The sequence below is a fragment of the Petromyzon marinus genome, chromosome 19, assembly GCF_048934315.1.
Source record: "Petromyzon marinus isolate PM22_M1 ecotype Great Lakes invasive population chromosome 19, UKy_Petmar_22M1.pri1.0, whole genome shotgun sequence".
NCBI lineage: Eukaryota > Metazoa > Chordata > Hyperoartia > Petromyzontiformes > Petromyzontidae > Petromyzon > Petromyzon marinus.
Genome location: NC_133685.1, coordinates 11,472,664 through 11,489,015, shown reverse-complemented (window position 1 = coordinate 11,489,015; position 16,352 = coordinate 11,472,664). Strand labels below are relative to the sequence as shown.

The 16,352-nt window shown below is 47.4% G+C and overlaps 1 protein-coding gene across 9 annotated transcripts in view; it reads left to right on the top strand.

Annotated features, from left to right (window-relative positions):
• LOC116943710 (uncharacterized) overlaps positions 1-16,352 on the top strand; it is a 106,045-nt gene that overhangs the window by 68,628 nt on the left and 21,065 nt on the right. For 7 of the 9 annotated variants that reach the window (XM_032956801.2, XM_032956802.2, XM_032956798.2 and 4 more), the window contains 12 exons: positions 655-3,403; positions 3,980-4,494; positions 5,384-5,713; positions 6,401-6,587; positions 7,387-7,561; positions 7,853-8,031; positions 9,294-9,455; positions 10,860-11,063; positions 12,365-12,501; positions 12,892-13,039; positions 14,831-14,976; positions 15,684-15,859. In XM_032956801.2, coding sequence (XP_032812692.1) covers positions 655-3,403; positions 3,980-4,494; positions 5,384-5,713; positions 6,401-6,587; positions 7,387-7,561; positions 7,853-8,031; positions 9,294-9,455; positions 10,860-11,063; positions 12,365-12,501; positions 12,892-13,039; positions 14,831-14,976; positions 15,684-15,859 — 5,108 coding nt within the window. The remainder of the gene's footprint in view (positions 1-654; positions 3,404-3,979; positions 4,495-5,383; positions 5,714-6,400; positions 6,588-7,386; positions 7,562-7,852; positions 8,032-9,293; positions 9,456-10,859; positions 11,064-12,364; positions 12,502-12,891; positions 13,040-14,830; positions 14,977-15,683; positions 15,860-16,352) is intronic. The other 2 variants (XM_076067966.1, XM_032956799.2) reach the window with 2 other exon arrangements.

The window sequence follows — 16,352 nt, the reverse complement described above, 5'->3', positions numbered from 1 at the left end:
GTAAATGATAGGGCATTCCGTTTACGCGCTGAAATGATCTCCAGGTGCAAAGTGTATAACTAACTGTCCAGATAGAATAATATTATTTAAAGTGTAGAATTAACTGTTCAGATAGGGTAATATTATTTATGGAAATGTGTAGGTTGAGGTCACCGTACTCCCAACAAAGGTTATTGCAAAATTCACAACTACCTAATTTTTTGTACCTCGGGGAACAGTTATTATCCATCCACTTGTCGATACTACAGAGGCCCCAGCTGCTCATTAACATTTATTTACAAAATCAGGAAACGCCCGGCATGACCCGGTTGACACGGAGTGTTTGTGGAATCACCCTTTTTACAATATGAATAATACAAACTATTTCTAATGCTCACACATTTTGTAAATCAATACAAACTCCCATCGCTGCTACCCTCATCACCATCTCTGCAGATGTAACTAAGACTCTAATCATCACCACCCCCTTCACCATCACCCAGTTACAAGCCCTGCCAACATCACTACCACTCCCAACACGACCACACCCATCATCATCCCTACCGACATCACAACCACTCCGATCACTTCCATTCCGCCGTCGACATCCCTAACAACATCACTACGACCGGCATCGCTACTCACCGTGTGACCTCCATGGCCTCCGCTTCACAGGCAAACTCGGGGACCCTCACACCGTCCTCGCTCGGCTCCAGCAAAGCTGAGAAGTCCCCACCACTCCCTGACGAGCCGCCGATGTCGCATCCCCGATCGCCCAGCCCCGGGACTCCGAGATCCTCGGGGTCTTCTTGCACGCGGGATTCGCGTGCTCAAGCGATGGAAAACCCCTTTAAAACCGCCCCTAAGCACCACGCCGACAGCGCGGCAATGAACAGGGGCTCGGAGCCCCAGTGGTCTCAAGTTGACAACGCAGGGAGAGGTGAAACGAACGAACGGGGAAGGCCGCAAGAAGACAGAGAGGCATCAGGTGGTGGGAGAGTGGAAGAAGCAGTGAAAGATGACTGCAGGCAAACCGGGCGAGTGTCAGGGCGCGCCAATCGCGGGGACGTCAAGGCAAGAGATGTCCCCGGGAGTTCCGACAGCACGGCCAGAGGGAGTGTGGAGAGGATGAGTGCGGAGGAGAGCGTGGATGTGGCTAAAGATATGAATGCACAGGAGCTGGGAGAGATGAAGAGATTGGAGCAAGAGACCGGTGCCAGGAAAGGCTCAGGTGGAAGCGTTCGCCGACAGCTAAGTCAGGAGATTCTGGGCACCCAACTGAGCACAGGGGTGGATGAGGGGGTGGGAAAGGAGGAGGATGTAGAGGAGAAGGGAGCAAAGAAAGTCATGGAGAGGGAGACAGAAAGACAGAGGGAGATAGAAAGGCAGAGGGAGATAGAAAGACAGAGGAAGTTAGAAATAGAGGAGACAGAAAGACAGAGGGAGATAGAAAGGCAGAGGGAGATAGAAAGGCAGAGGGAGATAGAAAGACAGAGGAAGTTGGAAAGAGAGGAGATAGAGAGGCAGAAGGAGATGGAAAGGCAGTGGGAGATAGAAAGACAGAGGGAGATAGAAAGACAGGAGATAGAAAGACAAAAGGAGATCGAAAGACAGAGGGAGATAGAAAGACAGAGGGAGATAGAAAGACAGGAGATAGAAAGACAAAAGGAGATCGAAAGACAGAGGGAGTTAGAAAGACAGAGGGAGTTAGAAAGACAGAGGGAGTTAGAAAGACAGGAGATAGAAAGGCAAAGAGAGATCGAAAGAGAGGAGATAGAGAGGCAGAGGGAGATGGAAAGGCAGTGGGAGATAGAAAGACAGAGGGAGATAGAAAGACAGGAGATAGAAAGACAAAAGGAGATCGAAAGACAGAAGGAGTTAGAAAGACAGAGGGAGTTAGAAAGACAGAGGGAGTTAGAAAGACAGAGGGAGTTAGAAAGACAGAGGGAGTTAGAAAGACAGAGGGAGTTAGAAAGACAGAGGGAGTTAGAAAGACAGAGGGAGTTAGAAAGACAGAGGGAGTTAGAAAGACAGGAGATAGAAAGGCAGAGAGAGATAGAAAGAGAGGGGATAGAGAGGCAGAGGGAGATGGAAAAGCAGTGGGAGATAGAGAGACAGAGGGAGATAGAAAGACAGGAGATAGAGAGACACAGGGAGATGGAAAGGCAAACGGAGATGCAAAAACACAAGGAGATAGAAAGAGAGAGGGAGATGGAAAGACAGAGAGAGGCAGAAAGACAGAGGGAGATAGAAAGACAGAGAGAGATAGACAGACAGAGGGAGATGGAAAGACAGGAGGCAGAAAAACAAGAGATAGACAGACTAAAGGAGGTGAAAAAACAAAAGGAAATGGAAAGACAGAGAGAGAGAGACAGACAGAAGGAGATAGACAGACAGAGGGAGTTGGAAAGACAGAGAGAGATAGAAAAACAGGAGATAGAAAGGCAAAATGAACTAGAAAGACAAATGGAGATGCAAAGACAAAAGGAGATAGGCAGACAGAGGGAGTTAGAAAGACAAAAGGAGATAGAAAGAGAGAGGGAGATGGAGAGACAGAGAGATGTAGAAAGACAAAATGAAGTCGAAAGACAGAAGGAAATGCAAAGACAAAAGGAGATGGAGAGACAGAGGGAGCTTACAAGACAGGAGATAGAAAGGCAGAGGGAATTGGAAAGAGAAAATATAGAAAGGCAGAGGGAAGTAGAAAGGCAAAGGGAGATGGAGAAGCAGAGGGAGCTGGAGAGGGAATGGGAGATGAAAGTGAAAAGAGATGTGGAACGACAGAGGGAGTTGGAATGGGAGAGTGTGGTGAAGGAGAGGGATGAGTTTGAAATGGAGAGAGGGAAGCAAAAAAATGAAATGCAGTGGAAGACAGACAGGAAAAAGGAGAATAAATCTAAAATGGAAGGGGAGAGAAGGAGAGGCGACGATGAGAGTGAACGCTACCGTAAGCACGTGGCCGAGGGAGTGGAGGAAGAAGTCGTAGACCGGGCGCTGGATAGGAGGGGGTCGGAGAGGACGACGCAGAGACAGACTGATGAGGTGAGGTCAGAGAGGGTGCCCGTAAGGAAGGCGGAGAGAGGTGCGCACATTCATGTTTCTGACAAGGAGCTGGGAACGGCTGTCGACAAGCAAATTGTGACGGGGCTCGGATTGGAGGAAGTTGAAGAGAAAGGAACTGGGCAGAGCGATAGGAAGGAACAGGTTGATTTCGAAGCGGAGATAGGGGTCACTGGTGCAGGAGAGAGACCGTTGAGGCAGCAGTGGGCCGAGCAAAGAGAAAAGGGCATTGAGGCACAGAGAGTGACCGAGTTGACGGCCACAGCGGACGACGCGAGAGTGAGACCCTCATCGCTGCTCACTAAGACAAAGGGGACCGAGGAGGCCATGGAGATGGAGAGCGTGCAGACGCCGGCTACTGCTGGTGCGTGAGGCATGGGAACCTTCCAGTCATGTCTGTTGCCTCTGTACCCACTCACCCGTTCATTTACACAAACATCAATCCATTGCATTTACCTAGGAGACCTCCACCTCTGGTCAACTCACCTGGAGTGAACCCCGTTCTAATTGAATCTGAGGATCTTAGCAGGGTGCCCCCTTGATCGAGCTTAGATGGTTGACCACGGTGCGGAATTTTATTTTTCTGCGGGACTATGTGGTGGGCAGCAGAGGGCGGTCCAGCAACATTAGTTGTTGGACTGTACTTCCACGCTCCTTTGTCTGCACTACCTGCCTTCACCAACCTGCACTGAACATTGTGAAGTACTGTTAAGAGAAGTCAAAAAAATATATATTTTATATATGTAGATTATCAATAATACTAATATGACATTATGCAGGAAAAACAAACAACTCATCTTGTCCATAAAAGTTTGTATGTTGCTAATCGGGTGCTTTCCAGGTGTTTGGCCACATGCTCCTATCTGGATGTGTATGAATCATTGCCCATGTCCACGTATTAACAGTGAGTTCCCTGTCTCTTGAACCTCTCGCCCGGCAGACGTAGACGCATTGGGCCCCGCTCCATTGCAGCAGGGCATCGGCAATGCCACGTGCTCGGCCTTCCAGCCGTGGCAGCGTCCATGCCACCACGTGGCGGCCAAGCCCTGGGTTCCCAACGTCGCTTCGTCACCCACAAATGCCGCCGCGAGGCCCTGGGTGGGTCCCCCGACGCAGGCCACTACCGCCCCGTCGCAAGCACATGGGCAGTCGCACTCATCACCCAAGCCCTGGGTAGCGGCCACGAAGCAGGGGGCCGATCGACAGGGAATGCAGCCGCAGCAGAAGGAGCAGCAGGGAATTGTACCGCCCCAGAATGAAATGCCAAAGCAGCAGGGAGTGCCACAGCAGCAGCAGCAGCAGAAGCAGCAACCGGCTCTGTCCCTACTGCAGCTGCCGCAGAAGCAGCCGCCCCCAACATCACCCAAGCCGCGAGTGCTGCTCGTGTCCGTGCCACAGGAGGGGCCTCTGTACCGGGCATCCCCGCAGACCCAGTCCACCGGCCCGTCACACCAGGTGACTTTGTGCTTATGCTGCGTGTGCTGTCAAAAGCATGGAAGTGCGTATGTGTTTCTGGATAATACTGTCTGTATACTAGGCACGTGAGCGTTGAGCCTGGATAGTGCTTAGGTTGTAATAGGTGGTGGGGCCAAGTGGTGGGTAGCAGATGGTCTGTGAAGCAAAAGCCAATCAAATCATGAGTACATTTGGTATTTTCACCATTCTTATAGCACAAGCCCTTCACAAAGGCACTTTTTGTGCTGTAGGTTCAGTGTTGCTTGTACAATCCCAAATTGAGTATTTTGCCGGTAAATTTTCTAATTAGATTTTTTTTTTCCAATGTTGAATTGCACTTCTTTGCTCCCATGTCTCTGCTCCCTGCCTTCACCAAACCTGTACTCATCAGAGTGGTGAAGTATTGTTAAACAACTCCCGTAACCCACACAGTGTGGGGAGTCCTGTTATCCAGTAGTCGGTCGACAGAAGGGCTTTACTTGCACTGATGTACATGAGACATGTAAAGATTCAACTCTCCTTAGCTCCCAATTCCCTCCCCGTCCATCCTTTCGGGTTGATGAACAGTCATGATTTGGGATCATTAATCAATTAGAATAAAAACTAATTTTTTCGTCTAAGTTGCCTATCTCTCATTTGTATTGTCTGTGATCTTCGGTTTGTCTCGGTCCCATTTGGACACGAAGTCTAACATTCACATATAACTTACATAAATTATATATATATTTTTTACACAATCCGATGCATGCATTATTTGTGTCAAAAGCGAGTGACTCATAACATGTCTACTCCTACTTACGTACTCGTGCTTGTATATGGTGGGAATGTGTGGCGTGGGGGAAGCCTGTGAATGCTGTGTAAATCAAAATGAATGATGCTATCATTGCAGCCACAGGGCCCGGCCATCCCTCAGGTGTCTCCTCAGCCCTGGTTGGAGCCTACGGGGTCATCGTCCAGGCTGTGGGGACACCCGGCCCAACAGCACTCGCCCCTCCCATTGCAGCAGCCACCCAGCCTGGCTGAGCAGTCACAAAAGCAGCAGCAACAGCAGTGGCCACCCATGCAGCGCCATTCTCAGCAAATCCACCTGGCACCTGGGCAGGAGTCTGAGCCACTGCTCCCAGAACAGCAGCAGCAGCAGCAGCAACGGCCAATGAAACAGCCACGTGCCCACGCACAGCCCTGTGATATTGGCTCCTCCAAGGCTGAACTTCCCCAGGTGAGTTATGTGGCTTCACCTTTCGCATGAGGTACTTTAGGGATTTTGTGTGCCTAACTTCATCACTGACCAATTGATATTGCTTAGTGTGACATCACTATTGTGAAAATAGCTGATAACAGGAGCACAGTAGGCTCGTGTGAGGCATGATATTAGATTAATCCCATTCGGGACATTGTCCTGCTTTAGATTAATGAATTAAATGACATTGTGTAGAGGTGGCCCAAGGGTGGAAGTTATTTGCTGGAATCTGGGTCACAGCCACTCAAGGTAAAACCAGGTTCTCCAGGTATAGTGCGTACATTGTCTCATGCCAGTTATAAATGACAAACAAAATAAACATGATAAGAAATTTGGTGTTTCACTTCATTTGGTAAAAATGAAATTTCCCTGTAGCTGGTCATGTAAAAGCACAGTGCCTCTTTTGTGAAAAAGAAGCCATTTGTAATTATCTCAACAGTGGTTCTGTGAGCTCTCTTTTTATGGGCCATTCCCCAACACGGGATGATTCACTGTTCTGTCACAGTTCAGAATAAATACTTCACATGTTGACATGCTGCTGATCACACAATTGGAATAAATTTGGGATTTTTTTTTATCCAAAAAATTATATTGTGCATGCTTGCCATTAATGGCATTCGCCATTGCACCAAATCAGTGTGGGTTTTTTTATCCTGCTGTAAATAGCAGGAGGCGCGAGTGGCTGAAGAGAGGAGCGACAAAGGAATGCTGACAGTCGCCGACCGCAAGCAACTGCTGACGCAGAGGGAGGAGGGACGCACGATGCGGGGAACGGCACCAGGACCCTCCGCCCCGCACGGACACCAAGGCCGCTCCGCACAGCCGTCACCGGACCGCAGGGCGGCACAAGTCGGTACTAATCCCTCTGAACTCATGGCATCGTAGTTAGAGGCACCGCTAGAATTGGCGAGGTGTATGTACGTTGAGCTTTTTTCGCACCGGATGTAACCAACCGTGCTAAATCGGAGGTGTGGGGGAAGGACAACAAACTAAACACAAACTGCGGTTCTAAAGAAATTAGGTTTAAAGCTAGTTTTTTAAGTGCATAGCTCCAGTGGCTTCCTAATATGAGAAGGAAGAGTTATTTTTAGTTCACAGTTTGGCACAGAGGGTAATTCTGTGTCAGAGACACTGAGCCCACACTGTTCAGATCCTGGGTTTGAATCTGGGTTTTTAGTCGCCCATGATTGTATCGGGTTCTCCAATGTTTTCAGCTCAGAAACAATGATGTTACAATTTGTTTCTCACTTTATTTTGTACATTCAATATCTGAGAAAAAAAGGTTAGAATGAGATGAAATTAACACTCTTTTCAGGGCATGTGAAAGGTATGCTCCTATTTTGTATAAGAGGTCTATTGAGGTGACATCCAAAGTAGTTTTGTGATGTTATCCTGTGGTGCTGTTCTCTGAGCATTGCACGACATTCACTGCTCGCTATGAGCAGTGCTTTTAGGAGGCAGTATAACAATTAGGTGTCAGACCTAACCATGCATACTTTAGTACAAACCCTTTCTACACATGGATTGTCCCCGTGCACTTAATGTCAATAACTTCTCAGCTGCCGTATGCCAAGTAAAAACTTTAAACCTGTTGGACGATTTTTCTGTTTAAATCTTTTATTGTTATTTTTGCAATTATAATTCTATTACAGAGAAGGTTCGGTCACATATCCGAATGGCCCGGGATGCGGTTGCCAGGGATGCGGTTGCCAGGGAGGCAACTGCCAGAGACGGAGGATTTTACCTGCAAACGGGCCGAGGGGGCTGGGCTGGCTCGGAGTTTAGCGATGAAGACTTTGCCTACGTGGCCAACGTGCACACACCGCGGTGAGCACACGAGCAGGCGCGCGGGGCCTACAGTACGTGCTTCGGTACTTCAAACCCGTGCTGACAGAATCCCCAACGCGTGCCTTGTAATCGCACCCAGGTCACCGGATTCATCGCACGGTGCACTGATCGTTGTGCCACAACTCCGCTGCCAAAATAAGTGCTTGATGATATCACGAGTATTTACGGTGCATGACGATGATAAAGATGGATCCGGCAAAAAGCGCGAGGTTCGAGGCTCTCGTCGCCACTGGTTTGAGCGCCTCGATTTGTCTCCGCGCTTTGTTCCAGGCTGGACTTCAGCCTGGCGGAGCACAGGCGGGCCGTGCGCCCGCTGCGCCGCACCGTGCCCTCCCGCAATCCGCTGCGAGTGCTGGCCGCACGCGCCGATGTGTGGTCCGAGGACGTGGCCCTGGGCCTGGAAATGAACAGCCCTCCACGGCCCCACACCGCTTGCCACGCGCGGCCTGGTGAGCCGAGCCCCCGCCGCGGCATCGTTAACTATCGTGGCCATCGTCGGGGTCATCACCGTCGGTATCACAGCAAGTGTCGTCATCATCATCGTAGTTGCCAAAGTGGTTGTCAGTATCGCCATCTTCTTTAGCATCATCGCCTTCATCGGCGTCGTCGTCGTCGTCGTCAGCATCATGGTGGTCATCAACGCCATTTTCATTATGATAGTGATCGTCACAGTTATCATTATCACCATCTTCATCGTCAACATCATTACTATCTTGGTGATTATTGTCATGACCCTTTACTATTGCGATCATAATAGTTATCACCATCAGCAGTGTGACCATCAGCACCATCATCTTCATGATAACCAGCCTTTAATTATGGTCACCAATTGTCACAATAATGCTAGAGTCATGAAAATTATATTATAATCGACATTACAAGTGTGTTGATAATCATCAGCATCATCGTAGTAACTTAAAATGTATGATCATTATCAACATCAGCATCGACTTTGTTTATGTAACACTTGTCAATGTGTATATGAATGAAGAGAGAACCATACAAAGTTTCATATTGTGGGGGTGGGTAGAAGGGGGGCTAAATACATGACAAAATAATGCTGCGAAATAAAATACAATTTATAACTACTGTGTTATGCTGGGTAATAAAATGTACCACCTCAAGCCAACACCGTAACATGTATAAATATATGTGCCTTATACATGATTTTTATTATAACGGAGCGAGCAAATTGAATTCCTAGTAAGTTTAGTGCCATTCTGCTCACTGGAAACCATAAGGCCATCACCAAGCATAATGCGCAATATGTCGTCTTGTGAGAGGGGGCATTTAATGTAAAGTGAAGTATTTATCAGCTTCATGCCAGGATAATGCTTGACATTGTGCTTTTAGGGAATGCACAAAACAATATTTTCTCAGATTAATTTGAAATTGTCAAAAAGGGTCTCTGCTCAAATGGTCAATAGAGTTTGCCCTTTTGTTTGTACCTTTGGTAGCCCTGAGCTAGAAGTGAAAATTCCACATTTCCATGGTAAGAGTGAGTCGTGCCAAAAGACTACTCATTTGATTGACCCTCGAAGGATGATGGTCTGAGTCGAGCTTTGATTGAGATTTGAACTTTGTTGCTTCTTGACCACTTTTAACGCCACGCAGCCCGATGACGCATTAGATCACCGATACACGATGCACAAAAGGCAGGGATTGAGGTGACTTCCAATTGGGTGCCGTTAACCAGCGCTTGTTCCTCCAGCGCTGTTGCTCAAACCATCCTCGGAGTTTATTGAGCCTGCGAGGGGGACCGCTAACCAGCGGGGAGAGCCCATGGAGTCACACACCGCAGCACCCCCACCGCCCCCCCCACCGCCCCCACCACCACCCCCCCCACCACCTCCACCCCCACCTCTTCCTGTCGGTATGCTTGCACGGTGTGCCTGTGTGTGTGTGTTTGCGTGTGATCATGCCCGCACGCTCATTAACCCGAGCGCTGCTCCGTTTTAACCAAATTGTCCTAGCCCGTGGGTGGCTTTCTGTGATTTTTTTTCTTTCTCCCCTCTCCTCGCGTCCCTGCAAGTTTCACGCTCTGTGAGTTTAACTCGAGCCACGTGGAACGTGTGTGTGTGTTTTTGAACAATGCATGCTTGTTTAATGCGTAACTCGTTAACGTGCCCCAGCCCCAAGCCTCACGCATTGCCTATCGAAGCAACTCGATATCCCGTCATACTTGCCAAGTGCTATTTGTGGAAAACAAGTCATCTGCATTTGTCATTCGCTTTTTTTTAACATAGAAAAAAATAAATCGGTGGGTTGCAACTGTTTTGACCATGGTGCGACGGCAATGTTACGAGTTTGGCGGGGGGGGGGGGGGAGGATGCTACCTGACTCCACTGTGTCACAGAGGGCTCCAATGTGGGGCAGTGGCACAGAGGTGACACTGTTTCTTGGCGACTGTGCCAATTCTCAAAGGTGGCACACAATGCAGCCTTGTGTAATGTTATGCAATTGACACGGGGATCAATTGCCCTCCTCAGATTACTACAATACGCTCATTTGAGTGTTTCGTTTTTGAAGAATTCACTTCAGTTCCGATCGAATGAGCATTAATGACAAAAAATAAGGGGGTTTGTTTTGCCTGTAATAAATCAAACGTTATTGATACCAGAGGCCAGAAAGCTACCCCATTTCCTTCAGCTATCAAGCAACGTCCAGTGGTGTCTCACTCCCCTCGGCGGCAGCATTTTTTCGCGGTATTTAATCAGCTGAAACGTTCCAAATATGACGTGCAATTTTTTTTATGAAGTGAAAATTTGAAGGGAATTAATAGTAATACGTAATTTTTTTTGTACAGTTTAAATTAAGAAAATTAGCTCCGAACACTTTCTCCACCAACATTGCCATCACTCACATGGTTTTCTAGTGCTAGGGCTAATGTCTACCGTTGGCTCTCTCACTGTGACACGTAGGGGGCATGATCACCCCCCCCCCCCCCAAATGAGTATAACTGGAGCCACAGGATGGGTAGAAACGCAATGTCCCTCTTGTGGTTCTGCTTATACTTTTTGTGACAGAGTGGATCTTGAAATGATATGAGATGAAAGATAATGTACCTCCTCACTATTTCATGGAAAATAACTTATATATAGTAAGTGGTTTATTTTTTACATTTTGAGCAAAACAACTGCACTGTTTTTTCTTTTTCTGAAACGTACAAACGACCATAGTGTGAATGGACACACGAGCATTTAGATGATACTGGCTTTTGTTGATAATTGCGTTTGATATTTGGCCCGACCGACGCTCACCAAACCACCGGACTCAGCGTGGACATCGGCCAGCCAGCGGCCAGTCACGAAGCAGCCGCCCCTCGTTGCCCCCGTGGCTCCACCGCCACCTCCAGCGCCAGCAGTGGCCCCAGCAGTGCCTGTCGTTGCCATGGAGACACAAGCCGTGGCCAAGACACGCAGCAGCAAGACCACCACGGCAGCCACCCCTTACAAGCGAGTCATGCTGCTGCAGGTCAAAGGTCAGTCGGTGGACAATGGATGGTTGCCAACTTGTTTTAGAGTTTACATTCGGGAGCATCTCAGGAAGGTCCGATATATCCAGTTCACTTGGCAGGAACTCACGTTAAAGTGTCTCTGGCGCCTGATCAGTACCACGATTTTAAGTCTTGGTAGCGGGAGAGGGCTAAATGACCCCATGATGGAGGAGGGGGGGGGCATTAGGGGGCCAGGGTTGAAGAAGCTCAGGGGCAGTTACTGTGTGGAGGAGCTGTAGCCGAGAGGATAGCAGCTTTGAATCCATTCTCCGGATATAGTTTTAATTCAACGTCCTTAGCTACTGCAATTCTCCACTGAGCAATACGCCTAACTTTTTAAACTTGTTTTGATTCCATCTCAACATTACTCTACACTATTAATATTGGGGAGCAGTGGTTAGTGTGCTGCACTATGAACCCGTGATCTGAGCTTGATTAACGTCCAAGGTTCATATTATTGGTCAGTGGTATCTGAACTGGTCTTGAGGCCTCACTTCAACAAACGCTTACCAATATAGTGAAGTATGGTCAAACAACTGCCATGACCAACATTGCATAGGCAGGCCATCATCCAGCAGTGGATTGACAAAAAGCAGTAAATTATTGTAATTTAAATTATTCATATTATTTAAGCATACAAAAACGTGTTGATAATAATTACTTACTAAAACATGAACAATTAAAAATTAAATGGAACAAAAGACGAAAAGTGTGCTAAGAAGTTTGAAATTACACTTTGAGCAGGACACACCACTTGAAGGGGTGATGATGTATATGTATGTATGTTGAACTTCTTTCACAACGTACATAGCCAACCGTGCTAATCGGAGGTGCGTGATGGCCAGTGATCAGGACTCATTAAGGAGTGGCAGTCAAAGGAGGGAAAACACCTGAGAGGGCATCACAACTGAGATTGAGCAATGAAATCGGTTTGCGTGCAGGTGCTAAATAGATGAATACACCACATGGCTCGGGAAGGCCTTCATACAGCAATGTATGTTGAACTTGTTTCACACCTTAGCTAGCCGTGCTAATCGGAGGTGTGGTGGATCAATCGTGACGAATACTTTTTAGTGTAAAAAAAGGTTAATTGGATTATAAACCCATCTTGAGAGATTTTTAATAGAGGGCGGGTGGGGAGTATCAAACTACTGGTTGCCCCCTCCTCTCTACCCCCCCGTCCCAGAGTCTGCTAAATTTGGGGGCATCCCCCCCCCCCCCCCTCCTCTTTGCCACTTGTGGCACCACCCGAGAAAAATTCCATTTTGTGTGCTGCTCACACTTAGGCCGAAGCCACATTCAGACACGGCTTGTGGAGCCCAGAGCCACCTCCCTGAACAGCGGAGACTGCTTCATTCTGGTGACACCGCATCACTGCTACCTGTGGGTGGGACACTTCTCAAACCCGGCGGAGCGCAACAAGGTGAGGCTTAAGCGCGCGTATGAGCGTGGGTGTTTGCACAGCAGTCGGTGGGAGGCAAAATACACAGTGGTTGGCGCACCACACTTCTTCTGCTCGTGGTAACTCATACGGTCAATTCTCGATTATCCATTTGCGGATTATCTGGGTTGCAGATTAACCGAGCATGCAAAAAAAGAGGGGAAAATGTAATATGGTATTCCTCCCTCATTTGTCACTTTTGCATCTGCGCTGCTTCGATTTTTAGCTGGTGCTTACTTGCGACTGGGTGACCAATTACCTGAAAAGGCAATCAAATCAGATGCACATTCTCGGATTTCACCCCATTCTGTGTGCGTAAAACAATGAAGACGTGTTTATAGCCTATGTTCTTCTATTATCCACGCTGGCCAGGCCGCGGAGCTCGCCGGATACATCCAGTCTCGCCGCGACCTTGGCTGCCGAGCCGGGAGCGTACACGTGATCGAGGAGGGTGTGAACTGCGACAGTGGACGTGCGCGTGGATTCTGGGCCCACCTCGGTGGCTTCACGCCCTACCAGGGTGAGGCCAAGGGACGACGGGGACGCACGCAGCCATCGTTGCCATGTCAGAGCATTGAGCGAGAAGCTGCTGAGATATTGACCGCCTAGTTGGGTTTTTGCGGCATGTGCTGTATGGCTCTCCGATGTGTTTTCAGGTTGTACCGCTTTTCTATTCAGCATGGTGTCCGGCGTTTCATGATGTTCGACTGAGTGAAACGTTGGAAATCAGGCCGAACAACATGTGGTGGTACAACTCCAAAACACGTCACAAAGCTATCTCAGCCATCATTTTTTCAATTAAGTTATCATATCTGAACAATTGATGGACTCTTCCGAGTTACCTTTGAATGAAAAAAATAATATAAAATTAAGTTTCTCGCATAGTTTGATACAGTTCAACTCTTGAGGATTTGAAACATTTTGGCTGGATTGCTATGCATTCAACAGGGCATGTGGCAAGGTGCACGGCTCATTGTTGGTAAGAGGCAATTGATGGGACCCCAGAAGCAGTTATTTGATGTCATCTTCCAGAAACTCTTCTCTAACATGGGCTCTGATGCTTTGCCTTTTGCAACCATTGCATATAGAAAATGTTGTATCATCTCACTCATGGTATACTGCAATTAAAATATTATTTGGATAAAACATTTTTTTGCGTAGAAATGTATGTAAAAAGTCCTTTAAATGTTGTTCTTGGTGTGTCATTTTAACACTACTTTCAATACACCCTTGTGTTTAAGCAGTGGTCCACTGGTTAGTGTGCTATGCTGAATTCACTGCGACCCAGGTTTGATTGCTGGCTGACTGCATCATCAGTGGCAAATAGACTGAACTTGATCGAAACCTCCCCTGGGTTGATTCGTCTATAAATAAGCACTGTAGGCGGTGTGTTGCAGTCAACACCAAACCAAGAACTGGCCCACACATCCCCTCATATGACACGCAGGTCTTAAATGTGCTCACTAACAGAGCTTGCCTCAGCAGTCTTCCCTAGCTAAACACATGTTAGAGATTTTTGTTAGTATGTATGAGGTTGTGTGTGCATGTTTACGTGTTTGCGTGTGATGTAGTATGTCAACCCACAACACCTATGTCTCTAACTTGATTTCCTGGTAGTGGGTATAGGCCATGCCGTATGGCTTGAAAATGAAACAATCCTTGCACCAGTGTCGTGGCGTGCAGTGGGTGTTGGCTGCATTTGTGTCTGGGAGAGCTGGGCTATTCGATCACCGTGTTTAAGTACTTAAGAGTAGAATACGTGACCGATTTATCCGTCTAGTTATCGACTTGCATGATATGTGGATGCACACACTCATGTTGTAAATGTACAACAATAATCAGAAAATTATGAAGGGTTAAAAACTTTTTTTATTTGGCCATATTTTTTTGCGTGTTTTGAAACGGCTGTACGTCGTAATGACCTGAAAACTCTATTTCCCTGGACAAGAATAATGGTAAACCGTATGGGTTGACAGGCATGTCAATGACAATTTTTAACAGTTAATTGACGAATCGTTTCAGATATCTTTATTCTTTTTCCAGAAACTGCCTGATGAAACTGGTTGTAAATACCAGCGAAATAACGTACCCGATTGTTAAACGTAGTAGATCGCTCTGCAACACAGAATGGTGTGCTGAAGCAGTAATATATTTGAACATTTGTTCAACAGACAACCCTTACCGATTGGCCATGTCGGGTGGAAGAGGGTGCACAACGCACATTTTACTCACGCGACCTGACCCAAAAATCAATTGTGAATGGTCCAGCTTCAGTTGGTGGGTTAATGTGTTTTCACGTGCATCGCGGTAGCGTCGGGAGGCACGGAGGAGGACGAGCTGTACGAGGGCGTGATCGCCGAGACCAACTGCATCTACCGCATGGTGCACGACAAACTCATCCCTGAGGACGGCGCCTGGGGCCGCGTCCCTACGCAGGAGCTGCTGGAACCCAGCGACGTACGCTGCACCGCTCGCCGCTCACTACTCTCACTACGCACCGCTAACCACACCATGCTGGACACTGCAGATCACTCACCACGCTCCCCATAAGCTGCCACATGCTGAACACTGCTCGCCACACGAGGCTGCATACTGAACATCACTCATTACACACTGCTGAACACCATTCACCACACTCACCACACACCACTGTAAGTAAGCTTGGTCTTAAATTTCAATTTAAAGCTTTCGTGACTGCAATGATTCATCTTCTTTGGTTCTTTCGGTAAAGTCACGTAGAATGATAATAAAATAATAAATTGATAAAATAAAATAACACAGTAATATTCTCACAATAATATTTTATTTTATCAATTTATTATTTTATTATCATTCTACGTGACTTTACCGAAAGAACCAAAGAAGAAGCTTGGTCTTAACCATGGAAATGTTGGATATCCACCTGTGGCTCTGGGCAGCTACTGAAGATGGGTGCCACCTAATATGTAAGCAAGGAGACGTAGCCTCACACTTAAAAAATATATATGAGATGTACTTTCTGCACTGCCTTTGAAAGTTTTCAGTATGAAATGAATTCTTACAACGTTTGGTGGGAATGATGCTGAGTTGCGATAATTTTAGGCACGTTATAAATCACTGGGCCTTAAGGCGTGCGCGTGGTCGCAAATGATGGAGCTCGTCATATCCACACCCACACGCGGCAGGTGCTGGTGTTTGACTTCGGCAGCGAGGTGTACGTGTGGTGTGGGCGTGAGGTTCCATCTGCGGCACGTGCCGTGGCCTTCCAGCTCGCCAAACAGCTCTGGAACGGCACCTTCGACTACACCAACTGCGACATCAACCCCCTGGATCCGGGGGAGTGCAATAGCCTCATCCCACGGTGGGCCACGCCGATGCTCGACCATCTCTCCAAAAGCCAGTCCTTGTGTCGCACTTCCGAACTGTGGATCGTTTATTTACAGCTCGGTGGCCGCGCATTCATTATTTTAGAGCTGGTGTAATTGCCTGTCACATTTCGATTTAAAGCTTTCGTGACTGCAAGGATTCATCTTCTTTGGTTCTTTCGGTAAAGTCACGTAGAATGAGAATAAAATAATAAATTGATAAAATAAAATAACACAATAATATTCTCACGACGTTTCGGCCACAACACAAGCGGCCTTCATCAGCGCTGTCCTACCAGACAGTCTCGTCCCTTCACCTGATGAAGGCCGCTTGTGTTGTGGCCGAAACGTCGTGAGAATATTATTGTGTTATTTTATTTTATCAATTTATTATTTTATTCTCATTCTACGTGACTTTACCGAAAGAACCAAAGAAGATGCCTGTCACATGACGGGTTCATTAAATTGGTATTTAAAGATTGTATTGAA